The sequence below is a fragment of the Sus scrofa genome, chromosome 1 (genome assembly GCF_000003025.6).
Source record: "Sus scrofa isolate TJ Tabasco breed Duroc chromosome 1, Sscrofa11.1, whole genome shotgun sequence".
Lineage (NCBI taxonomy): Eukaryota > Metazoa > Chordata > Mammalia > Artiodactyla > Suidae > Sus > Sus scrofa.
Window position 1 is genome coordinate 115,505,674 of NC_010443.5, and position 27,983 is coordinate 115,533,656.

The following is a 27,983-nucleotide window of genomic DNA, read 5'->3' on the forward strand; positions in this document are numbered from 1 at the left end:
TAGTACCCAACTCTAACAAAAATCCTTGTAAATTTGTAAATATTTCATCCTCTTAGTAGATAAAACATGTAGAATAACCTAGAAAATTGATCCTCATTTATAATACTATTTTTACAAAAGAAGGCAATCTTATGTTATTGTACATTTGCACCTACAGTAAGGGCAAGAAGCACCCACACTATAAAATCAGGGATATCTCTCTTCCCTTACCCTTAATGACTGTTTTCTTTGTAGGCAGGGGTACTTGTAAATTGAGTTGATAGTTATGTGCCTCTTTATTCCAGTAAGAATTGACATGTACTTATATGACCTTCCAACTCAGAATTCTCATATTCTATCATATTTAGAATTATGACTGGCACATTAAAATGAAAATTTTCATATGGCATATTGTTTTCACTAAGGTTAGGAGAGTGATAGATTCAAAAGTAATTCAGAGATTATCTGAAGCCAATCCCCATTTTTTAACATAAATAAACAAGCCCAGAAAAGAGAAGCAAACTTGTCCATGTTACTCCCTCTTAATCATCATCAAAAAATAGTTACCATATACAGAATGGTTACTGTTACACACATTAACTTACTTTAATTACCCAAATTACCCCTTTCACAGAGAGGAAAACCTAGGTACAAAAGGTAAGTAACTTGCATAGGTATAATGCCCCCCCCAAAGTTATTCTTTTAACCCAATAGTACTAGTTACTGGATAGAAATTTTAATTTATATTGATAGAGCACCTATTCTGAGCCAGGCACTGGCAAAAAAATTTTTAGTGATAATTATTGAAAATAAAAGGATTGTTTTGTCTAGAAAAATTAATTGCAGTGTCTCATTTCACATGCATCCTGATTTTTCTTGGCATGAAGTGAGAAAGGGAATTCAAAAAAATATTTTTCAAATGTAAATGTCTTTTGCACATTTAGGAAAAATTCTTTTAAATGGCAGATATATATATATATTTTAAATAGTAGAGATATGTGGTCCTTTAAATTTCTGTCTTTTTTTTTTTTTTTTAAACAGCATTGAGCTCAGAGAACTGGAGAAGAAATTACAAGCAGCTTACATGAATAAAGAGCGAGCAGCTCAGATTGCTGAAAAGGATGCCATTAAATATGAGCAAATGGTAATCATGTTTCTGGTTGTTATGTTTCTATATTTTTAGCTTCATTTAGAAAACCAAAAATAGACCAAAATTTAGAAAATTGTTGCATAATATAAAGAATTTACAGTGCTAGATTTCTCAAATACTTTTATACTTTTTAGATTGTGAAGGTGTAGGAAATTATGGATATTGAACCTTGCGTAGCTTAATATTTGAGCCTTTCAAACTCAAAGAATTAGGTTGTTGCTTGGAATGAACAGTGATATTCAGTAACTCCCAGCATTCTTTTTTTTTGTCTTTTTGCCATTTCTTGGACTGCTCCCACGGCATATGGAGGTTCCCAGGGTAGTGGTCGAATCGGAGCTGTAGCCGCCAGCCTACGCCAGAGCCACAGCAACGCGGGATCCGAGCTGCGTCTGCGACCTACACCACAGCTCACAGCAACGCCGGATCCTTAACCCACAGGGCAAGGGCAGGGATCGAACCCTCAACCTCATGGTTCCTAGTCGGATTCATTAACCACTGCGCCACAACGGGAACTCCATCCCAGCATTCTTAATAGTCTGATTATTCTTTGACAAACCAACACAAGTTGTTAGCATCATCATTCTATTTTAGAATGTTATTAAATTTTTTTATTTTTTAAATGTTTTAAAAAGCTATAACTTTAGGTAAGAAACTTTTTTCTGTTTTGTAAACAGCAATATTTTCTTCTCATGTTTTCCTCTATATTTATCCTCTTTTCTTATTCCTGACCTACTGCCAAGTTCAGGGTAATAGTTACTCTTGGGCAAAGGAGTTTCAGATACATCAGTAGTGTTTTACAGTATAATATAAAATGGGGTTTATTAATACTTAAAAGCAGGTCATGTTATCATTTGAACTCTCATTGTCATACAGAAAGGCTAGAGATGGAGAAGATTTGATTGCAATATTACACAGTCTTCTAAGTTCACTTCTCTCATTTCTCTATTATTTTATAGGGTAATAGAGCTCCCTCTCTCCTAGATCCCTTTCAGAATGTTACATGGCTATTAAAGAGAGAGAGGTAGAGGCAAGTATTGTGGCCTTTAAAGTTGGCCAGGATATAGTACATGTTACAAAGCGAGTGGCAAAGAAAACCAAGTTGGAGAATAATACATTTTACAGGCCTTTTTTATTTTTTAGAATGTACATATATGTATGTGTATAGCAACATCTTGCATACACAGTGTGTTTTGCATATCCACACACACATGTTGACACACACATACAGGTAGTGGAGTGGTATCAAAATACTTAACCAGTGCAGTGTAAACCAGACACCAAATGAGAATAGATGCTGGCTGTTGTGACACATGTGTACATGTGTGTTAGAACAGAGAAAGTCTTTAGAGTTACACAGAATGCTGTTATCAGTGATAGCCTTTGGTGTGGCAGATGGTAGGAGAGGGTAAAGGAATTTCATAAGTCATAAAGTTCTATTCTACCCTTTCAGAAATAAAGTAGAACATAATGTACCACTCGCCCAGTAGATTGCAGTTTTAATTATTCTGATAGTTGAGGTTATTCGAAGCAGTTGTAGCATTTTAATCTGGCTGTTGAAAGGATATCCATTATTTTCTTCTTCTTTTTTTTTTTTTTAATCTTTTAGGGCTGCACCTGTGGCATAGGGAAGTTCCCAGGCTAGGGGGCTGAATGGGAGCTGTAGCTGCCAGCCACAGCCACAGCAATGCAGGATCCAAGCCATGTCTGCAATCTACACCATAGCTCACAGCAACGTCTTATCCTTAACCCCCTGAGGGAGGCCAGGGATTGAACCCGCATCCTCATGGATACTAGTTGGGTTTGTTTCTACTGAGCCACGATGAGTATTCCAGAATTTCTGTTATTTTCTAAATAAAGTTAATCCACAAAAATTAAAGTCAAATACTCTTAGGACTTGACTAGGTGTCAGAGTATTTAGGTGCTAATTTTGGCTCTATCTCTCTTAGCCTTAGTTTTCTTATCTGTGAAATGAGAACACGGTATTGCTGTAAGTGTACATACATGTTTTTGTCATTCCCTGCTTTTTTCTCTAGAGCCTAGTACAACATGTGCAAGAAAAGAGAAGGAAAGAGGAGTTCCCGTCGTGGCGCAGTGGTTAACGAATCCGACTAGGAACCATGAGGTTGCGGGTTCGGTCCCTGCCCTTGCTCAGTGGGTTAATGATCCGGCGTTGCCGTGAGCTGTGGTGTAGGTTGCAGACGCGGCTCGGATCCCGTGTTGCTGTGGCTCTGGCATAGGCCGGTGGCTACAGCTCCGATTCAACCCCTAGCCTGGGAACCTCCATATGCCGCGGGAGCGGCCTAAGAAATAGCAACAACAACAACAACAAAAAAGACAAAAGACAAAAAAAAAAAGAGAAGGAAAGAGAATTTAGGTTGTTATATTAAGAGTGTCTATGTTAAAGGCATCAGTTAGATCAGGAATGGCCTTTAGCTTTCATATTTTCACCTGTTTCTTCTTTTATGTTTGATGCTGCTAACCATTCTAGCATTTGGGGTGTGATCATAACAGTAAAGAGTAAATTTTAAAATTGTACCCCTTTAAACCATTTTATTAAAGGATTTTAAAATGCTCAAAACAAGTAAGTTTTAACCCATTCAAGAAGCAAGATTGTGTCTACCTCAGAAAGAATGTTCTTGAATGAAGGAATTAAAACCTGGGAAAATAGGCACAGTGACATATTTGACCCTTTAAGTTTAAATGATTATAAAGGGCCTTTAATAAAATGGGGAAACTTCAAAGGCCAGTGGTAGGAAAGAAAGCTTAGGCTGGGAGAAACTTAAGAGTTGCTCAGAGTTATTTAATAGCAGAACTGTATGAAAAAGACAGTACCATCCTTACTCTAAATAGTAGCCAGTACCCAGTGGAACTAAAATTTGTGAAAATTGCCTATACCAGCTTCTAAATAGAAGAAAAAGATGACTACTGTTTTGATGGTTAATATAGATAAATTATTAGTAAAGTCTTTCTAATTTTACATATCGTTTTTCAAATGTGGAGTTATTTTCCTTATCATATATTGCCTTGAGAGAGAGCTACTTGGAATAGAAAAGCCTTGTTAGAGTTTTACTCATCATTCAAACCTTCAGGCGATAGTGACTTACCCTTGTTTTTTACAACTACACGTGAAAATATTTTATGTAACAGGTTTTATAGTATCCCATCTGTTAAAAGTATTCTGTCATACTGTGCTCAGATTTGAAAATGGAAAGATGAATTTTGTTTTAATAATAGAAACGTGATGCTGAAATAGCCAAAACTATGATGGAAGAACATGAGAGATTGATAAAGGAAGAGAATGCCACAGAAGACAAACGAAACAAAGTAAAAGCACAGTACAATCTTGACTTAGAGAAGCAACTTGAAGAACAAGAAAAGAAAAAGCAGGAAGCTTATGAGCAATTGCTGAAAGAGAAACTCATGATTGATGAAATTGTTAGGAAAATCTATGAAGAAGATCAGTTGTAAGTTTACCCCAAATTTCTTACATGACTAAACATTTCTTTTAGATTTATTTCAAGCTCGCAGTAAAGAGTAAATCCTCTAAATAGTGCCTAATAACATGGTAAGTCCTCAGTAAATGTTATCACATAAACTGAGAACAACTCAATTATCTTTGTAAGCATCCTAATTGTCTCATGATAAAAACTTTAGGTGACAATGGCTAAACTTCTGTTTTTCTAAGTAAGCCCATATCAAGACGACTTGTTTTCTGTTGTTTCACTGGTAGACAGCTAAAATGTAAAGTGCTGCGAGGCTTCTGTAAATGGGTTGTCTTTCTGAAATGAGATGCATAAAACTTCATCATAGTTTAGAGAAGGGGCATAGTAGTAGTTTACTCATAGAAAATTCATACATGTCATTATATTCAGTGGCACAGAGTAGACATCTCTAAGTGTTTGTTGCATGAAAGAATGAACAAATTGTAAATAGGAAAGCCATTTTTCTCCATATCATCATCAAGTGAAAGAAATGACACTTCTGTTTTTTGGTATTTTGTTATTTCTGTTACGTATAAAACTGCATTCATTGCTTTATAGGGAAAGACAACAAAAGTTAGAAAAAATGAAAACAACTCAAAGGTATATAGAAGAATTTAAGAAACAGCAAGCTGTCTGGAGAAAAAAGAAACGTGAGGAAATGGAAGAAGAAAATAGAAGAATCATAGAGTTTGCCAAGATGCAGCAACAAAGGGAAGAAGATTGGATGGCAAAAGTTCAAGAAACTGAAGAAAAAAGGCTACAGCTTCAGAATACGGTATTCAAAAAGACATTCCTTTAGCATTGGAAAAATTCTGAAGTATTTGTCATAGAATATGATTCCTATACATGTTTGTGTGTTTTTTAATGTAATAGCTGTCTCAGAGATTGGAAGAAATGCTGAGGCAACGTGAAGATTTAGAACAAGTGCGACAGGAATTATACCTCGAAGAACAAGCTGAAATACATAAGAAGAAACTAGAAGTAAGTTCTGGAAACTGAAGGAATGATTAACATAGAGAAGGGTATCATTCTGAGATGAAGCAGTAAAAAAATAATAGATTTAAACCCAATTATATAATTACATTATATGTAAATAGTATAAACACTATGGTTAAAAGAGAAATTTTCAGCCTGGATAAAAAAAGCTAGAACCAGGCAACAGTTCACACATTGTATCAAAAGCATGATGCAACTATGTTGTAGACAAATATAATTTAAATATGAAGACATGGGAGATCCCGTTGAGGTGCACTGGAAACAAATCCGACTAGTATCCCTGAGGATGCAGGTTCGATCCCTGGCCTTGCTCAGTGTGTTAAGGATTTGGTGTTGCCGAGAGCGCTGGTATAGGTTGCAGATGCGTAACTGCTTTTAAAGTGTATTATGTCTTAGGGCCATGCCCACAGCATATGGAAGTTCCCAGGCTTTGGGTTGAATCGGAGCTGCAGCTGCCAGCCTACATCACAGCTACAGCTCACGAGATCCAAGCTGCCTCTACAGTTGAGCCTATTTGTAAGTCTGTTACTGGGATTTCTATTTCATCTGTTGATCTAAGGATCTGCCCCTTCACCAGTACCACACAATTTTGATTACTGCAGCTATATAGTTAAAGGCTTCAAAATTATTTTAGCTGTTCTAGTTCTTTTGCCTTTACACATAGTTTAGAATAACCTTGTCTGTATCTACAAATAGTCTTCTGGGAGTTTGATAGGAATTATATTAAATCTGAATATCAGTTTAGAGAAAAATGACATGTTCACTGTATTGAGTCTTACAGTCCATGAACATGGTATGATTGCATTTACAGTGGCTTTTTTTTTTTTTTTTTTTTTTTTTTAACAGCTGCACCCACGGCATATGGAGGTCCCCAAGCTAGGGGTCTAATCAGAGCTACAGATGCTGGCCTACACCATAGCCACAGCTACACAGGATCCGAGCCACATCTGCGATCTACACCACAGCTCACGGGAACACCAAATCCTTAACCCACTGAGTGAGGCCAAGTATCGAACCTACAGCCTCATGGTTCCTAGGCGGATTTGTTTCTGCTGTGCCATGATGGGAAATCGTACAGTTGCCTCTTGAACAGCACAGGTTTGGACTGTGAGAGTCTACTTATGTTTGGATATTTTTCAATAGTAAATATTGCAGTACTATGCAGTCCATGGTTGATTGATTCCACAGATGTAAAGGAACTGTTGGATATGGAGAGCCAACTGTAAATGATATGTAGATTAACCTCTGTGTTGTTCAAGAGTCAACTCTTATTTTTTTAAAGAAATTGGAGTTGATTTTTAATGTGTTAATTTCTGCTGCACAGTAGAGTATTTCAGTTATACATATATGTATACACACACACACACACACACACACTTTTTAATGTTCTTTTCCATTATGGTTTATCACGGGATGTTAAATATAGTTCCCTGTGCTATACGGTAGGACTTTGTTGTGTACCCATTCTGTATAAGAGTTTGCATCTACCAACCCCAACTCCCAATCCATCCCTCCCCATCTCCCCCTTGGCAACCACAAGTCTGTTCTCTATGTCTCTGAGTCTATTTGTATTTTGTAGATAAGTTCATTTATGTCATAATTTAGATTCCACATTTAAGTGATATCATGTAGTGTTTGTCTTTGTCTGACTTCACTTAGTATGATAATCTCTAGGTCCATCCATGTTGCCGCAAATGGTATTATTTCATTGATTTTTATGGCTGAGTAGTATTCCATTTGATATATGTACCACATCTTTATATGTAGATCATCTTTGAATTTTTTCATCAGTGTTTTATAGTTTTTAGCATATGAATCCTGTACATGTTTCATTAGATTTACATCTAAGTATTTTAATTTTTTGATTGTAAATGAAATTTAAGTTTTAATTTTAGTGTCCACATACTCAGTGCTCGTGAACTGACTTTTTAAATATTTACCTTAAATCTCAAGACCTTGCTTAATTCATTTAGTAGCTCTAGGAGTTTGTTTTTCCATACATAGTCAAGTCTTCTACAGATAGGGACAGTTTTATTTCTTGCTTTCTCATCTGTACATCTTTTATTTAATATTTTTGTACTGGCTAAAACTTTTAGCACTGGCTAGCACTATCTCGAATAAGAGTGATGAGAGTAGAGATCAACTTTCTTTGTTGTCTATCATGGGAAAAGCATTCTATTAATTGTTTTTTGGTAGATGCTCTTTATTGAGACATTCTCTTCTATCCCTATTTTTCTGAATATTTTTTATCATGAATGGGTGCTGAATTTTGTCAAATGCTTCTTCTACATCTGTTGATATGATCATGTGCTTTTTCTTCTTTAGCCTGGTGGACTCCATTGATTGTTTTGGGGGGAATACTATACCATCTCACATCACTGGATTAAGCCCCACTTGGTTGTGGGGTATACTTCTTTTAATATGTGCCTAGATTTTATTGTTCTAACATTGGGTTATGGATTTTTACATCCATATTCATGAAGAATATTGGTTTTTGGTTTCCATTTGTTTGTACTGCTGTCAGGGTAATACTGTCTTCATAAAATGAATGGGGAAATATTTCCTCCTCTATTTTCTGGAAGAGATTGTTTAGCATTGGTGGTAATTCTTCTTTAAACATCTGGTAGAATCTTCCAGTGAAACCATCTAGACTTAAGAGTTTTATTTTTCGAGAGTTTTAAAATATTAATTCAATCTTCTTGAGAGTTACTGAATAGAGCAGTTCAAATTATCTTTTTTTGTATTTGGTGAGTTTTGATGACTTGCATTTCTCAAGAAAGTGATCTGCTTTTTCTGAGTTGTCAAACTGAGGTGGGTAGACTTGTTTGTACTATTGCCTTATTATCCTTTTAATGTCTGCAGGGTCTCTAGTGCTATCTCGTATTTCATTCCTGGTATTGGTGGTTTGTTTCTTCATTTATTTGGTCTCTCTCTCTCTCTTTTTTTTTTTTTTTTTTTTGTCTGATTAGGGCTGTACCTATGGCATATGGAGGTTGAATCAGAGCTACAGCTACCAGCCTACATGACAGCCACAGCAACACAGGATCCAAACTGCATCTCTGACCTACACCACAGCTCCTTAACCCACTGAGAGGTGCCAGGGATTGAATCCGCATCCTCATGGATACTAGTTGGGTTTGTTCCCACCGAGCCACAGTGCCCTATTTGGTCACTCTTGCATTAAGTTTTTCCTTGATCTTTTTAAAATTTTCAGCTTTCTTGAGGTATAATTGCCATATAAAATTGTAAGATATGGGAGTTCCCGTCGTGGCACAGTGGTTAATGAATCCAACTAGGAACCATGAGGTTGTGGGTTCGACCCCTGGCCTCACTCAATGGGTTAAGGATCCGGTGTTGCTGTGAGCTGTGGTGTAAGTCACAGACGTGGCTTGGATCCTGGGTTTCTGTGGCCCTGGCATAGGCTGGCAGCTACAGCTCTGATTAGACCCCTAGCCTGGGAACCTCCATATGCCACGGGTGCGGCCCTAGAAAGGACAAAAATAAATAAATAAAAATTAAAAAATAAAATAAAATTGTAAGATATTTAAAGTATACATTGTGGTGATTTGATAAACATGTATATTATGAAAAGATTTCCCCATCTAGTTAAACATATTGGTCACCTCACATATTTATCTTTTTAAGTTTCACTCTCTTTTCACATTTCATTTATGCAGTATGGTGTTACCAACTTTAGTTGCCATGTTTTAAAATTAGGCCCTCAGACCTTATTTGCATTAGAGCTGTGAGTTTGTACTGTTTTACCAACCTCTTCCTGTTTTCCACACCCTCCATCCTCTGGCAACTACTTTTCAACTCTCTGTTTCAGAGAATTTAAAATTTTTCTTTAGATTCCACATATAAATGCTAACATGCAGTATTTCTTTGTCCAGCTCATTTCACTTCACGTTTGCTTTGTCCAGCTCATTTCACTTAGCATAGTACCCTCAATGTCCATCTGTATTGTTGCAAACAGCAGGAGTTCCTTTTGATAGCTGAATAATACACCAGTGTGAGCATAGACACACAATACCCATACATACCCATACATACCACATTTTCTTTACCCATTTATCTGCTGATGGACGATTAGGTTGTTTCCATATTTTGGCTATTGTCAGTAATGCTGCAGTGAACATGGGAATGCAGCTATCTCTTTGAGATCTTGATTTCACTTTCTTTGCATATTTGCACTAATGAGACTGCTGGATCATATGGTAGTTTTATCTAATTTTTTGAGGAACCTACATACTGTTTTCCACAGTGGCTGTACCAGTTTATATTCCCATCAGCAGTGTCAGGGGTTCTTTTCTTCCACATACTCACCAACACTTACTATCTCTTGTCTTTTTGATGGTAGCCATTCTAACAGGTATAAGGTAATATCTTACTGTGTTTTGATTTGCACTTCCCTGATATTTAATGATGTTGAGCACCTTGAGCACCTTTTCATGTACCTGTTGGCCATTTGTCTATCTTCTTTGGGAAAAAAAAAGTGTGTTTTTAGATCCTTTGCCTATTTTTTAGTTGGATTTTTGGGGTTATTTTCTTTTGAGTTTTATGAGTTCTTTATAGGTTTTGGACATTAATTCCTATCAGTTATAGGATCTGCATATCTTTTCTCCTATTCCATAGGTGCCTTTTCATTTTGTTGATGATTTCCTTAGCACTGCAGAAGCTTTTTATTTTGATATGATCCCATTTTAAAATTTTTGCTTTGGTCTCAAATCCAAAAAATCATCACCAAGACTGATGTAGAAGAGCTTATCCATCCCCCCATGTTTTTTTTTTTGTAGGAGTTTTTTTTGTTTCTCTTTTGTTTAAAATTTTTAAAATTATTTTTGGTTTTTCCATTATGGTTGGTTTACAGTGTACTAGGTTTATAGTTTCAATTTCACTATATATATATATATATATATATATATATTTTTTTTTTTTTTTCCCACTGTACAGCAAGGGGGTCAGGTTATCCTTACATGTATACATTACCATTACAGTTTTTCCCCCACCCTTTCTTCTGTTGCAACATGACACTATATTTTTTTTTAAAAGAGCCAGCCTTTTATCTCATTGATGTTTTCTATTGGTTTTATGTTTTTAATTCCTTTGATTTTTTTACTCTTTATTTACTTCCTTCTCTTCCTTTTTATGGGTTCTTGAGGTGTAGGAGCATAGATTATTGATTTGAGACATTTCCTATGTGCATGCACTTAGTGGTATAAATGCATTTTACTAAATGTTTCCCTCAAACTAAAAGTTTCCCTCAAAACTGTTTTAGTTGCATCTCACGTTTTTTTTTTTTTTTTTTTGTCTTTTTGCTATTTCTTTGGGCCGCTCCCACGGCATATGGAGGTTCCCAGGCTAGGGGTCGAATTGGAGCTGTAGCCACCGGCCTACGCCAGAGCCACAGCAACGCAGGATCCAAGCCGCGTCTGCAACCTACACCACAGCTCACGGCAACGCCGGATCGTTAACCCACTGAGCAAGCACAGGGACCGAACCCGCAACCTCATGGTTCCTAGTCGGATTTGTTAACCACTGCACCACGACGGGAACTCCGCATCTCACGTTTTGATATCTTGTTTTCATTTTCATTAACTCTGGAGTATTTATTTTCTTGAAACTTTCTCCTTGACCAATGAATTAAACGTCCCCAAATGTCCAGAAATTTTCCTGTTTTTTTTAAAATTATTGATTTCTAGTTTGATTCCATTGTGATTAGAGAACATACTAAATATGATTTCATTTCCTTTGAATTTGTTCTGTGGGCACTTGAAAAGGATATGTATTCTGCTATTTTGGGTAAAATGTTCTATAAATGCCAATTCGATTCTATTGGTTGATGGTATTGTTGAGTTCTTCTCTATCCTTGTGGTTTTCTGTCTAGTTGTTCTGTCACTTGTTGAGAGAGGATTGTTGATGACTTGAACCATAAATGTGGGTTTGTGTAGTTCTCCTTCAACAAAGTATATATATATTTTGCATTTTTTTAAATTTTATTTTCCCACTGTACAGCAAGGGGATCAAGTTATCCTTACATGTATACATTACATTTTTCCCCACCCTTTGTTCTGTTGCAACATGAGTATCTAGACATAGTTCTCAATGCTACTCAGCAGGATTTCCTTGTAAATCTATTCATTTTTATTGAGGTAAAATTCACATTTTATAAAATTGACTATTCTGACACAGCACTTAGTACATTCACAATGTTTTGCAGCCATCATCTCTATCTGGTTACAAAACATTTTCATTATCCCAAAAGGATACCTTGCATTAAGCAGTCATTTCTCTTTGGGTACTCTCCTAGCCCCTGGTGACCAATCTGGTTTCTGTCTTTATGAGTTGCCTACTCTGGATAGATCACATAAATGGGATTATGTAATATGTGACCTTTTTGTACTGGGATTTTTTTCCCTTAGAATAATATTTTGGAGGTTCATCCACTTGGTAGCATGTATCAGTAATTCATTTCCTTTTTTTGGCTGAATAACATTCCATTGTATGGATATACAGTATTTTGTTTGTCTATTCAATGGTTGATGGCTATTGGGTTTGTTTCCACCTTTTTTTTGACTGTTGTGAATATTGCTGCTATGAACATTTATGTACAGGTTTTTGTTTGAATATCTTTTTCAAATTCTTTTGAATATATACCTGGCAGTGGTATTGCTGGGTCATATATAATTCTGTGTTCAGTTTTTTGAGAAACTCTTTTCCACACACCCCTACACTTTAGGAAGCTATCAGCAGAGTCAGTCTAAGCCTTCACAGCATTTCCCCACAGCTGTCACTGACATCAGAGGTGAGGCAGGGCCCAGAAGTCTTTTGATGGAGGATATATCCTTAATAATCTTATTTTCTCTGATTTTTCTACATTTTTAAAATCATATTTTTAACTCAGTAATTGTGCCATTGAGATTTTCATTTTATTAGTATACAATTAAATGACCTTTCACTATTTTTCTAATCTTCTCCTTCAAATTTTGTTTTTACTTTTTTTTTGGTTATGTTTTTCCAGAGTAAAATCTTTCTCCCCAATATTAAGCAACTGGATTAGTAAATGCTAATGTGTTCTCCTGATTTTTAGTTTGTACTAGCATTGTTATTACTTCTATAGTCTTGCCTCATAACTTGAATTTATATTATTTTTCTTAATTATATTGATTTCCTAGATATTTTCCCCATATTTCTCATTTAAAAATTAATTTCCTGATTTTGATAGGTTTAATCTCATCCTCTAAACTAGCCTCTTCAACCAGTAATAACTGAAAAGAGTATTTTTAAAATTTCAGTTATTAAGTTAAAATATTTGTCATTAATTTCTAGTGGTGTTTAAACACCCTTTTCCTTTATATCATTCCAGGAAATTTTCTTTTGCAATCCTACACCTTTTAAAATTATGCATTTCAATGCAATGTTACATGGAAGATTAAATGTTCATTCTGTTATCCCTCCCTTAGTGATTATACCTTTTATTTGTGGTATCTGGGATTCATTTGATATTCTACTTATCTAGTGATAACCTTGCATACCTGCTTCCCATTTAATTTTCCACCATTTGATTTTATCCATATATACACACCTCATCTCTTCACTAAAAATAAATTCATAGAGGGCATATCCTATTTTCCTCTGGGATGTTAGGCACAGAGTGTTTTTATAATAGAGAGTTTGTGTTTATTTGCCATGTACTGCATAGAAGTCAAAGCCTCACTGAAGGCAAAGATACTATGCCAGTCAGCTTTGAATTCCTCCAAGAGCTTATTATACTTTACACACAGAAATTTAGTACATTTAGAACCAAACTAACTGTTGATATTTCCTGGCACCCATCCCCATACAAATTTTAGTTTAATCCAATGAAGACATCTGGCAAGAACAAACAAAAACCAGGGAACTTTGGCAAAACACTGTATTTTTTCAGTTGGAAAAGTATTCATGTACTCCTTGATGTGTCTGGATCAGGATTATGTTGTTATATAAAATGAACTGCATAATTTTCCATCTTTTTTATGTTCTAAAACCTATTACATGGTTTGAGGAATAGTTAGTCACTAAAGGACCGAAGTAATTTGCTTTAAGACTACTCTTAGCTTGGAAACTTTCTGGAGACCTCTTAGTCTGGGTTCTCTGAAAGCAGAGCCTTAAACAAGGACTTGTATGTATTTTATCAAGGGGGTAAAGGAAGTGGCAGTGAGGAGCAAGCAAACAGGGAAGGAAGAAAAGCCAACACACAGGTGCATCACTGAACTGGTTACCACTACAGACAGCTGGGGCTTACTTCTGCCATAACCTTGTGAGGAATTCATTCAGGACTTTCCCAAAGGCTGACAGGCAAAGAAGCATTTATCCTTCAGTTTCTGTCCACTGTTAGCTGAGGGATTACCTCCCTGCCCCCACCCTCTATTTTTAGTGAAGAGATGAAGCGTGTGTATAGATAAAACCAAATGGTAGAAAATTAAATGGTCTAAGAGCCCCAAAAGAGAGATAAGTATGAGTTAGAGTGGTAAGAGAAGACTATGAAGGAGGTAGGATTTGAAAAGGGGATTAGATAAGATAAATGAAGAAAAAGAGGTTGAGTACTTAATAAAGTTGCTGTGACTGATACTATAGTTTGGCTCATTTAAAACCCACTCCCTACCCCATTTTAAATTCATTCATCTTTATTTTAACAACTATTAAGTTAAAACTACATTTCTCTTCTTTTAGCTAGAATATTTATATGACCTAGGTTATCTCCATCAGTCATCACCCCCACTTCAGAGTGTGAGGATGGAAGTGAGCAAAATGAGACTAGGGGTAGTAGCCTAAGCAGAGTTATCATAATGGACTTGAGCAGTGGGATGGCAGTTTGGGTCCCTGGCTTTCCTGGAAGTTCTATATGCCACCTGATGGCCTGGGGTAAATCCCTCATAGTTTGTATTATCTGAAAGTAAAAACTTTTGCCATACAGGTGTTGCTAAGGTGGTATTTTGTATACCTTGAAGATACTGGCCTACCTGGACCTTGTTTTAGAATTGAGCAAAACTGGTTAGTTTAGCAAATAACTTAAAATTTTACATCAGTCGTAATTGAATAGGTAGACGATAAAGGAAAAGTGGGTGAGGGTGATCACTATAAAATTATGTATTTATTTATTTATTTGTCTTTTTGTCTTTTTAGGGCCGCACCTGTGGCATATGGAGGCTCCCAGGCTAGGGGTCTAATCAGAGCTGTTGCTGCTGGCCTACACCAGAGCCACAGTAAATACCAGATCTGAGCCACGTTTGTGACCTACACCACAGCTCACGGCAACACCGGATCCTTAACCCACTGAGCGAGGCCAGGAATCAAACCTGCAACCTCATGGTCCCTAGTCGGATCTGTTGCTACTGCACTGACAGGAATTCCAAAATTCTTTATATTTTTTTAAATCTTCCCTAACAAAATGTTAGGAACATTAAAACTTGTAGGAAAAGACTTCAACTGCTTTAAGTAAATTTGAATTTCCCTGAATTACTTCTGATTGACATTGCTAGATTATTTTTCTGAAAAATTTTTATCAATGATCTGCCCAAGTTTAAGGCAAGATTCCAGCATAATCCATAGTTGGTATGAATTATACAGACTACAGATTTTATAAGCTCATATATGCAAAAATTTTTATATTAGCTCTTTTCAAAGTTAGCATTAATTTTGACTATAGAAACAAGATGGTAAATATATATTAAAATTTAAAATAATAATAATGATGAATGGATTAAGAGGATGTGGTACATATACAAAATGGAATACTACTCAGCCATAAAAAAGAACAAAATAATGCTATTTGCAGCAACATGGATGGAACTAGAGACTATCATACTAAGTGAAGTAAGTCAGAAGGATAAAGACAAACACCATGTTGACATCACTTATATCTGGAATCTAACATATGGCACAAATGAACCTATCTACAGAAAAGAAACAAACTTATGGACATGGAGAACAGTTTTGTGATTGCCAAGAGGGAGGAGGAGGGAGTGGGAGGAACTGGGAGTTTGGGGTTAGTAGAGGCAAACTACTGCATTTGGAATGGATAAGCAATGAGATTCTGCTGTATAGCCCAAGGAGCTATATCCGATCACTTGTGATGGAAAATGATGGAGGATGATGTGAAAAAAAGAATGTATGTATATGTATAATTGGGTCCCTTTGCTCTACAGAAACTGACAGAACACTGTAAAATTAAATTAAAAAATAATAGACAATCCAAAGGTAACAAGTACTTTAACATTTTTAAAGGATGGGGCAAAGTGTTACCCTGAAAAGGCTTAATTTTTCAGTTTTACTTCATATTTTAACACTAAGCTTAATCAATCTGTCTTACCCTATCTTTATAAACTGATGTAAAGAAACAATTACTGAATTAACTTTATATGAAATGTTATTTAGGAAGAAGCCGAAAAGAAATTGAGAAAGCAAAAGGAATTGAAGCAAAATTTTATGGAACAAATGGCCTTGAAGGAACTAGTACTACAGGCTGCAAAAGAGGAAGAGGAGATCTTTCGAAAAGCTATGCTAGCGAAATATGCTGAGGATGATCGAATAGAATTAATGAATGCTCAGAAACAAAGAATGAAGCAACTGGAACACAAGAAGGCTGTGGAAAAACTTATTGAAGAGCGTCGCAACCAGTTCCTTGCAGACAAAGTAAGAAAAAGTACTTTGGGCATTTTTTTTATTTTTTTATTTTGGTAATTATCATTGAATAGCAACCAGCTTATCTCTTTATCCACTAAACATGTAACTGAGATTTGTTTATGTGCTAGATGTAATATATCCATTTACTAATCATATGATACATAAATTTTCTTACTAAATGTTAATTGATGCATCTAGAAAATATTTATTGATGCTTTCTATGTGTTAGACATTAGGTGGTGTTGAGAACATAAATATGACTAAGTCCATGTCATCTGTGAGGTTTTGGTTGAGAAAAAATACATAAAAACAATGATTATAAAGATATGTCAAATACATGCATTGATACCAATCTGGACATCTTGGTATGGCCGAGAGGAGACAGACCATGTATGCCCTGGCTCCCATTTTAAAGAAGGTGGACTTTATCCAAGGGGCCCCACTGAATGATTAAGAAAGCTACATAATATCTGCACTTTGAAAGATGACTCAAGGACAGATGTGAGGGGTAGGACTGGAGACAGGAAGCTCATTAAGGAAGTTATTACAGTTATCCCAGTGATAGCTGGTGAAAGCCCATGTGAATGGAGAAAGATCCATCTGTGAGATGTTAGGAAGATAGAATTGATGGGGGTTGGTGACCAATTAGGCTTGGAGAGTTGAGAAGAAAACTAGGCTATTACTAATAAATAATGCTATTATGTACTTGTCTTCAGTGAGTGAGTGGTGATGTCCTACAGAAAGAGTATCTATAAAGAAAAACAGATTTTGAGGGGAAATATAGTTCCATTTTGTCCACAATGATTCTGAGGCCCAGGGTAAGATTTCTTAATTAGAAATGTGGATTTAAGAGTTGGTGAGGGGGAGTTCCCATTGTGGCGCAGCAGAAATGAATCCAACTAGTATCCATGAGGATGTGGGTTTGATCCCTGGCCTTGCTCAGTGGGTCAGGGATCCATCATTGCTGTGAGCTGTGGTATAGATTGCAGACACGGCTCAGATCCTGGGTTGCTGTGGCTGTGACACAAGCCAGCAGCTGTAGTTCTGACTGGACTAGGTCTGTGACTTTGGACACAATGATTTGTCTATTTATGTTTCACTTATAAAATTGAATTAATACTTTAAGAACCAAATGAGATAATAAGTGTTTTGAAAAGTTAATGAGCTCTAAATATGAAAAAAAATAGATTAGGCATATCATAAATATTTTTAAGTAGTAATTACAAGTGGTAAAAATAATTAACATTTATTGAGCATTTTCATATGTCATTACTATTCTATGCTCATAACAAGCAAAGTAATAACTTTTAACTTTGAACCCTGTGAGTTAGGTATCATTACTACCCCCATTCTAAAGATGTGGAAACTGAGGCATAGAAAGATTATATATGTTGTCTAAGATTTCACAGCAAGTAAGTGGCAGAGCTGGGATTAATAAATTAATATCACAATGCTGATCTTTTCCTGCATGGGAAGACAAAAAGAAACCCCAAGATATTCTTGTAATCTAACAGATAGTGATCTGTTAAGCATTCTGCTGAGTGTTGGTGAGGGAACCAAAACAAAAGCTCATTGTGGTAGCTTCTAATCTAGCAGAAGAAAATAAGACACAGATAACCAAAAGATTCAATTATATTTAACACTTTACTGAGAATACTTTTCTTTCTCTTCTTTTTTGGCCACCTTGTGGCATATGGAGCTCCCAGACCAGGCATCAGATCCCAGGTACAGCTGTGACCTAAGCCACAGCTATGGCAATGCTGGATCCATGACCCCACTGTGCCAGGCTGGGGATCAAAGCACTCTGAAGATGCCTACCAATTCCATTGTGCAACAGTGGGAGCTCCAAGAATATGTTTCTTAAATGTACAGTGTAAACATTTGTAGAATGTTGTAGTGTATAATTTACTAATTATGCAATACATTTATGGCAAAACTATGTGGTTTATCTGGAAATACATAAAAGATGAATAAAAAGACAGAGGAAGGCTATTCTAAGTTGGCAGCATACAGAATTGTATCACATGGAAAAATCTAAATGATAGGTAGAGGAGTTTGCATTGATAGAAACTGGTTTTATTGTGATTTTTAATAGGAGGAGATAGTAATTTAAGAGTGAAGTGATGAGGACGTATGAATAGGTTAACAGAGCAATGGAAGGAGAGAGAAAGGGAAAAGTTTAAATATTTTAAAGAAATAACATGAGACTTGTAATGATTTTTTTTGACCATATAGGATAGAGGGAAGGAAGATGTCAAAATAACTCTCAAGATTTCAAATATGAGACACTCAAGGAATACAAGTGCGTGCTGTTATGTTTTTAGTTGGCGTTTTGAGTTTGTCATATTGAGTTTGAAATCAAACATGCAAGTTGAAAAATCCTGGAGGCACTCAATAAATAGTTGTTGAGTTAATTAGGAAATGACTTCTTTGAACCTTTTTTCTATGGTAATGAAGAGACTGTCATGAAAATATGACTGTGTGTGTGTATATAATGTAACATATATATATTATCTCACATCTATCAGTTTTACCTAATTTACTGCAAAAGTACTTTTGACAAATTCTTAAAAGATTGTTTTGTGACAAGAAAAAAATTTCATTTACATCTCTAGCAACGTGAACTGGAGGAATGGCAGTTGCAGCAAAGAAGACAAGGATGTGTTAATGAAATTATTGAAGAAGAAAGACTAAAACTTCTTAAAGAACATGCTACAAAACTACTAGGATATCTCCCTAAAGTAAGCTGAGATTTAATTCATAACCCCTAATAGTGGGGGGGGAAATCATGGTATTAGGATTTCAGAGGGCCTGGGTTTCACTCACTTCTTGTAGTTACAAAGCAGCAGTGGCATGTGGAATAGTAATTGAGTATTTCCAAAATGAGAGAACTTATCTTGGCATAGTTTCAGTATGAGTTGGAATTCTGAATTGAAATTTTAAATGTTCTTTCTCCTCCTTTAGTGTAGGAGATCTCAAACTAAAGCAATTTTGATCCTCTGTATACCAAAGCTCGTTATACAGGAAAACCATGTAATAGGTAATACTAGTAACAGATACATACTTGAACTGAGTCTGAGAGCCAGACCTGCTTTGTAATAAGAGGTTACATTTTAACTAGGTAACCTTGGTTTTTAAAAGCACTTCCAGAAGATGACAAATTTTCATGTATATCTGAAAGACATTATGACTATAAAAATAACAACTGAGTTTCACAGGCCACATAAACATCTGGACTCCTGTAAATAAAATTTCCATCCTTCAGATATACAAATTATGCCATTTGATACTTTATTCAATCAAAAGAATCAAGAGTATATTTTGTTTAGTCCAGTGCAAAGTAAGAAGAGAAATGTAATTATTACCTAGGAATTTAGAGTCTAATTAATTAGGATTAGTGAATACTAAATGATGTATTAATGACAAATGCCATATGGAATTGATAAATTTAATAAAATAGACTATAAATTCAGGCCAAGTCTTGGGATTTAGATATTTGTGTAGCAGAATAACTGTAGGAACACGAGAGCCTGACAGTAAAACTAAAATGATTTTATCCCTTAGATCCTAATGGCTCCAAATGATCTAAATTATTCTTTGGGTTCTTTAGATAATAAGTTAATGTTTAATTTTATGTTAAAGGGATTACAATTAGTTGGCTTAACTCCAAACCTGGATTCTTTCCTGCAAGAATGAATGTTTGCTGATTAGACACAGAACTGAGGCAGGAGCCAGTGCCATGCATGATCTGGCAAAGCTTTGTCTCTTCACCCTGACCTCCTTCATATCATACTGTAGGGTTCTTTCAAAACAATGGTAGAGAGTACAGTATGGGTTAAATTAATTCCCATTCAGCCCATCAAGGCAGTAAGTAGTACTTGTAGTAAATAAAGCAGAAGAGCCCAGATTTTTATGACAAGTTTTAACACAGGATCTGATAAATCAGGAAATCAGGTCATTCTAAGAATATTCAGTATATATGTTTATAAAGTCATAATTTCAGGGAAAAAAGTTCATAAGTATATAAAATAGATTTCATTATTTTGAAGACAAATTTCAGATCTGTTTATCTGTTAGTCTTACAAACATTTAGTGAAATATTCTGGCATTCAAAGTAACCCACAAAATATTTTTCTTGTAGGGAGTATTCAAAAAAGTGGATGATATTGATATGCTTGGTGAAGAATTCAGAAAAGCATATCAGAAAAAGGAGTGAAATCTGTGAACATAAGTGATATCATTTGGTAAAATCTGGATTCTTATTTGTATGTTACCACTAGATGTCAGTGTAACTTTTGTTTTACAGTTCAGTGAGCACAGGAACCCACTGTCTTTGGATTTTCTAAAACATCTGTATTTCATCATTTATAAACAATTTTATCTGTAAGAAAACATTTGTTTTCTGAAAAAACTAAATTACTGAATATTTTTAAACTGCAGAATTAATTGCAAAGTTAATTGCTTTTTATTACACTATTGTTTTTGTATGGTAATTTGAAGATGTGAGTGCTATACCACACTCAATATATAGATAAATATATCATAGGCCAAACTCAGAAGACTAACTTCTCCAGTCCACTTCTACCTATGTTTGTGTTTAGGAACTTAACCGCCCTGACTTGGCCAGGAAAAATCTTTTTCTGTCTACTATAGGAGAGAGAAAAGTAAGGAGTGAGGAATTTCAAAGTACTGGTTTTGTCTCAGATAAACGTCATTTATAAACTAGAGCTAAATATTCAGTGCAGTTGAAAAAAATGCTAGAAGGTCATAAGAAAGACAACAGAATCAAAAGTTAGTTAGATTCCTATTGCTTTATTTTACAAAATATTTCTATTTTCTGATAATTAGCTATCAACTTTATATCCCCAAATCTAAATAGGGAATTTGGAATTATTTTGATTTTGTTATTGAATATCTTCATTACCTATAAAGGCAATTCAAACTATTATGACTTAAGTTAAAGAGTATGTTTTGCACTTTATATACCATGCACTTTAGGTTAAAAAGTCAATCACTTATCCATTTCCCCATTCAAGTGCCTTCATGAATTCCTCTTCGGTGAAAGACAGCATCCTGGCAGCTTCAATATGCATCTGTGTTTTAAAAACATAGCATCGTCTAATTTGGTATAAGAGTAGACCCCAGAACCAGGAAATTTGTGAAATGTGTAATATGCTATCAGATTATAAGTTTCGTTGTAAGAATGTGTAATGTTAATTCCAATAAGCATGATACTTAAAGTAGTTATTACATACAGTGGTCAACCTCTAAAAGCCTTTGTCCACTAGTAGTATTGTATCAATCTGTTGAGAGAACAATTTAATAATGTTATGATTTGTAACCTCTACAAAAAAGACAGTGGCAGAACCATGGATTGAGTCCTCTTACCGCTAGGTAACTCCTATAGTGATGGTTTGGAATCAGTTTTCACTCTTCAAGGTTTAAAGAGGTAAACTGATCCCTGAAGATAATAGTTACTTTTATATATGATATTTTCTTTAGTTAGGGAGTATCTGTACTGTATGTAAGTCATATTTCCACATTACTAATTCATCTTCATCTAAGTGTAGATAAATTTTTATGACTAAGCATGTCAAAATAAAAAACATACTTATTTAGTTAGTATTTCAACTTTATCTTAGTAGAAATGTCCAAATATAATATCTAAGTAGAAATGTCCAAATATAATATCTATTATTTATTTTAACTTTGTTTTTTAGGATAAACTCACCTTCTGCCTTTTTAAAACATCAATTAATTTTAATTGTTTCTTGAACCCTATCATTAATTCTCCTTTTTGCTTTTCTAGCTTCTTGTTTTCTGATTTTAACACTTCGATTTTTTTGTGTTCTTCATTTGCTATATCCTGCAAAAGAAAAAAATTCTATGTATTCTTTACAGTACTTTGATGGAAAAAATGATCACATCAGCAATAAAAACTATTTAGTTTTTGCATTATTAAATTACTATAATTTTTATAACTTTTAATGATGCTCATACCTGAAGCATTTTTAAAAAGGTTTTAAACATTTTAACTAATTTCTAATAATGCTAAATTTCTAATAATGCCAAAGTAATTTACATTTGAGGGCAGAAGTGAGTAATCAGTAGTAAATAGAAATTGGAGGTGGTTATGATCCTTGAAAGAACAGAAGCATACTAGTTGAAGATCCATCTTCAGCTTGCTTCTGAGAGCACCTTTCAGTTCATGGGTTCACAGGGGATAGATTTAAAGCAAAAAGCAGCAGTCTTACTGGGCTGAGGAATTATACTGCAGGGCTGCTATGATGGTAGAAATTTTAAGGTAGGAGATCATCAAAATCTTCCCACATAGTTCCCTCAAATACATGGCAGACATTTAAATAGTATTTGCATGGTGAGACTCCTAGGAACCATAAAAGGCAAAGAACTGAGCAAAAAATTCAGCCACTGCCTATGGAAATTATAGATTACCAAGTCTGTAATCCTGGTAAAAGTAAGATGAGCTCTGCAGCAACTTGGACAATGGAGAAAAAGAGCCAGTGAACTTTAAGATAGGTTAGTAGAAGTTATATAAAGTTCAGGAAGATCTTGTACTTGGAAAAAATGTTAAAAATAAGTCTTTCATGCCAAAGGAAAATGGTATCAGAAGGAAACTATATATTCACACATAAAAAAGAAAAAAAAGTATCAGAAATAGAAATGTGGTATTAGTAGAGTTTTTCTTTAAAAATTCTCTTTAAAAGATAATGGGGGATGACTTTGATTTTTTGCTAAGATGGCAGAGTAGAAAGACCCTGAGTTTACCTCCCACCATGGGTATACCAAAATTAAAACTACTTACAGAGTATTCTAACAGAAAAGATCTTCTCTAAAGAAGGAACCACAAGATAAGTAGGAGGAGCAGCGGTGCCATGTGTCAAGACCAATACCCCAGAATGGGTGACCCACAGATGGGAGGATAATTACAATTACAGAGGTTCTTCCCAAGGAGCAGTGGATCTAAGCCTCACACTGGACTCAGCCTGGGGGATCCTGTACAGGGTAGAAAAGCCCGCAGAAGATCTGGCTTTGAAGGCCAATGGGGCTTACTTTCAGGAGACCCAGAGGGGTATGGGAAATAGAAATTCCACTCTTACAGAGTGCACACAAAATCTCACATGCTCCAGAAGTCATGGAAGCAGTAGTGGTTTTTGAAAGGAGCCAGGGTCAGACACACCTGCTGATCCCTAAGAGGCAAGAAGCCACTGAAGCTTATCCTAGGGACACAGACATTGGCAGCAGCCATTTTTGTGAACCCATTCTACCAGGTGGACACTGGTGCTGGGAAGCACTATTTCAGACTCCTCTTCTAGCTTATTAGCATCTGGACATGGCCCCACCCACCAGCCTGTTAGCACCAGTACTTTGGGGAAGCCTCAGGCCAAGCAACTAGCTGGGTGGGGACACCGCCCAACCACCACCAGCAAGCAGGTTACTTTAAAATCCTATGAGCCTACAGACATCCTGGAACATGGCCTTGCCCATCAAAGGGCCCAAGACCCTCCCACTCACAAGTGCACAGGCACTTGTCCTGGGATCCCCAGGGCTTTGGAGCCAGAGACCCTGGGCTCCAGCTCCATGCATCAGTCGGCAGACACCAGCCCAGCATCAACACAGCCCTGCAGTCTGCTATGCCAGGACTCAATCCACCCACCAGAAGGCTGGTACCAACAATGAGACACTGTGCCAGCAGACAGAGGGAAGGGGGTTATAAAATAGGGAATTTAGATGTATGAGGTACTATTATAAAATAAGCTACAGAGGTATATTGTACAGAACAGGGAATACAGACAGTTATTTTAAAATAACTTTATAGTTCATAAAAATTTTTAATCACTATGCTGTACACCTGAAATTAATACTGTAAATCAGCTAAGCCTCAAAAAAAAAAAAAAAAAATTGGGCAAGTTCCCATTGTGGTTCAGTGATAATGAACCTGACTAGTATCCATGAAGCTGCAAGGGGTCTGCAAAACCATGAGGACCAATGATGAAGAGATTATGGGCAGAGGAATAAAACCTAATACCTAAGGCCTGGAGAAGCACCAGGACTGAAACTTTTAGGAAATGAAGACATTTAAATGAGGGACAAAAAGGCTTTAAAACAAAAACAATTAACAAAATGGCAATAAGAAGTTCCTATCAGTTATAGGTTGAAACATAGACTAAACTCATAAATAGGAAGAATGGATTAAAAAAGATGTAACTATATTTTGTCTACAAGAGACTCACTTTAGCTCTAATGGTACACAGAGATTGAAAATGATGGAATGGCAAAAGATACTCTATGAAAACAGTAACCAAAAGAGAATGGGGTGGCTATAATAGTGTCAGACAAAACAGCATTTAAGTCAAAACCATTAAAAGAAACAAGGACATTTTATAACAATAAAAGGTCAGCTCACCAAGGAGCTATAGCACTTATATATGCAGCAAACCTCAGAGCTACTAAATATATGACTTAAACATTGACAGAAATGGTAGGAAAAGTAGACAGCTCACAGTAAAAGTAGGAGACCTCAATACCCTATTTACAATAATGAATAAAGACCGAAGAACCACCAGACAGAGGGCAATAAGGGAAAAGTACTTGAGCAATGTTGTAGACCAACTAGACCCAAAAGACTTATCCAGAACAGATCATATATTAAGCCCCAAAACAAGTGTTAGTAAATTTAAGGACTAATGTCATACAAAGTATGTTTCCTATTTATAGTGAAATGTAACTAGAAATCAGGAACATTAGGAAAATAGGAAAATCCAAAAATATATAGGAAATGAACATACTCAAATATTCAATGAGTTAAAGAAGAAATCAACATATAAATGAGAAAAGATTTTCAGGCGAATGATAATGAAAACACAACACACCCAAATGTAAGGGATGCAGTCAAAGTAGTGCTAAAGGAAACTTAAAGCTATGTATGTTTACATTAAAAAGGAAGGAAGGTGTAAAATCAATAACTTTACAACTTAATTAGAAAAAAGAACTAAACCCAAAGCTAGTTGAAAATAGGAGATAATAAAGAATAGAGCAGAGTCAATGAAACAGAAGATAGAAAAACAGTACAGAAAAATCAGTGAAACCAAGAGTTCTTTGAAAAGATCACCAAAATTGACAAAACTTTAGCTAGACTAAGAGAATGAGGACTCAAATACCTAATATTGGGAATGGAAGAGGGGACATTGCAACTGATTTTATAGAAATAAAATAATAGATGGAAGAAAATATCTTACAACAAATACCACAGAAATAGAAAAGGTTGTAAGAGAACACTATGAAAAATTGTACACCAAAAAACTGGATAACAGATGAATTCCCAGAGTATCACAATCTACCAAAACTGAATAATGAAGAAATAAGAAATCTAGATAGACCTATAACTAGTAAGGAGATTGAAGGAATAATTAACAATCTCCCAACAAAGAAAAATCCCAGACCATATGGCTTCACTAGTGAATTTAACCAAACGTTTAAAGAAGAATTAACACTAATCATCCTAAAGTTCCTCTCCCAAAACTGAAGAGGACAGATAACTTCCAAATCAATCTCTAAGGGTCAGCATTAACTTGATACTTAAAGCCTTAGACACTCTAAGAAAATTCAAACTAATATCCTTGAGAAGTACTGATGCAAAAATCCTCAACAAAATAATAGCAAACAATTTCACAGCACATGAGGAGGATTATACACAATGGCCAAAAGGGATTTATTCTTGAAATGCAAGAATACCTATGAAAATCAATCACTTAACACCCCACATTAACAGAATGAAGGGACGATCCTCTTAATTAATGCAGAAAAACATCTAACAGGATTCAACATATTTTTATGATAAAACTACTTAACAAACAAGGAACAGAAAGATTCTACTTCAACATCACAGACAGACATGAAAAGCCCACGGCTAACAGCAAACTCAATGCTAAAAGACTGAAGGCTTTCCCTCTAGGATTAGAGACAAGACAAGGATGCTCATTTTTGTCACTTTTATTCACCCTACTGGAAGTTCTGGCCAGAGCAGCTATTGAAGAAAAATAAAATGCATCCAAATTAAAAAGTAAAAGGGAGATTATCTCTGTTCACAGATGACATTATCTTGTATGTAGAAAAGCCTATAAATTCTATAAGAAAACTGTCAGAATAAATTAATTTGGAGAAGTTGTAGGATATAGAAATAACACCAAAAAATCAGTTGTTTCTATATACTACTAATGAACATTGCTAAAAAGAAATTAAGAAATAACTACTAATAATACCACCAAAAAAAGAATCAACTACTTTGGAATAAAAGTAACCAAGTTCCTGATTTCAAAACTTATTACACATCTATAGTAATCAAAATGGTTTAATACCAACATAAAGATCATAAATACCAATGGTATAAAGAGCCCCCAAATAAAACCTTGCATATAAAGTCGAATGATTTTTCACAAGGATGTCAAGACCATTCACTATAGGAAAACATGGCCTCTTAAAAATGAATGAAATTCTGACATACTTTATAACATGGATAGAATTTGAGGACATTTGCTGAGTGAAAAAAAAACTAGTTACGAAGAGACAAATAGTATATGATTCTACTTATATTAGGTACTACCTGGAGTGGTCAAAATCAGAGACAGAATTGTGGTTGCCAGGGTTCAGAGAAAGGGGAATGGGGAGTTATTTTTTTTTAATGGACACAGGCTTTCAGTTTTTGCAAGATGAACAAAGAGTTCTGTAGTTTGATTACACAACAATGTGAATGTATGTAACACAACTGAACTTGTACACCTCAAAAATCAGGGTAAATTTTATGTGTAATAAAATACAAAGGGTTTTGTTGTTTTTGTTTGTTTTGGCTGAGCTCCTCAGCATGTATATGTTACTGGGCCAGGGATCAAACCTGTGCCACTGCAGCAACCCAAGCTGCAGCAGGGACAATGCCAGATCTTTAACTCACTGAGCCAGAAAGGAACTCCACAAAGTTGTTTTCTTTCTTTCTTTCCCTCTTTCTTTCTTTTCTTTTCTCTTTCCTTCTTTCCTTCCTTCCTTCCTTCTTTCTTTCTCTTTCCTTCCTTCCTTCCTTTAATTTAGAAAGTTCATTAACTCTTTAAAGCAAAAAGAGTAACAATGTAGTATGGAATTTGAAAGTAAAATGTATGACAACAGTAGCAAAAAGGGCAGAAGAGAAATATACTGCTGAAAGTTTTATACACTATTCATAAAATGCTGTTACTTAAAGGTAGACAATGCTAAGTTAAAGATGTATCTGATACATGATAAAGTGTAACAAAAAATGTAGATAAAAACAATAAAGGAGATAAAATCATTAAAAATATTCAAGAGGAGAAAAAAAATAAAGGGGAAGAAAGAACCTGAATATATATGAATAAAAAACAAATAGCAACTTGATTGAGTTAAACTCAACCATTATTAATAATCACATTAAATGTAATGGTCTAAGCCTCCTAATTAAAAAATAAGAGGAGTTCCCGTCATGGCACAGTGGTTAACGAATCCGACTAAGAACCATGAGGTTGTGGGTTCGATCCCTGCCCTTGCTCAGTGGGCTAACGATCCGGCGTTGCCGTGAGCTGTGGTGTAGATTGCAGACGTGGCTCGGATCCTGCGTTGCTGTGGCTCTGGCGTAGCCTGGTGGCCACAGCTCCGATTAGACCCCTAGCCTGGGAACCTCCATATGCCGC

The 27,983-nt window shown here is 35.5% G+C and overlaps 2 protein-coding genes across 4 annotated transcripts in view; one reads left to right on the forward strand and one right to left on the reverse strand.

Annotated features, from left to right (window-relative positions):
* Positions 1-20,671, forward strand: part of MNS1 (meiosis specific nuclear structural 1) — a 54,441-nt gene extending 33,770 nt beyond the window's left edge. Inside the window, 8 exon segments of the mRNA XM_013992959.2 lie at positions 1,021-1,123; positions 4,364-4,593; positions 5,170-5,386; positions 5,485-5,592; positions 16,024-16,281; positions 18,888-19,013; positions 20,414-20,476; positions 20,478-20,671. Of these exon segments, the coding sequence (XP_013848413.1) occupies positions 1,021-1,123; positions 4,364-4,593; positions 5,170-5,386; positions 5,485-5,592; positions 16,024-16,281; positions 18,888-19,013; positions 20,414-20,476; positions 20,478-20,507 (1,135 nt within the window). The 3' untranslated portion in view covers positions 20,508-20,671.
* TEX9 (testis expressed 9) overlaps positions 21,065-27,983 on the reverse strand; it is an 81,233-nt gene continuing 74,314 nt past the window's right edge. Inside the window, 2 exon segments of one of the 3 annotated variants that reach the window (NM_001244599.1) lie at positions 21,065-21,365; positions 22,004-22,138. In NM_001244599.1, coding sequence (NP_001231528.1) covers positions 21,288-21,365; positions 22,004-22,138 — 213 coding nt within the window. In that variant the 3' untranslated portion in view covers positions 21,065-21,287. 3 annotated transcript variants of the gene reach the window in all.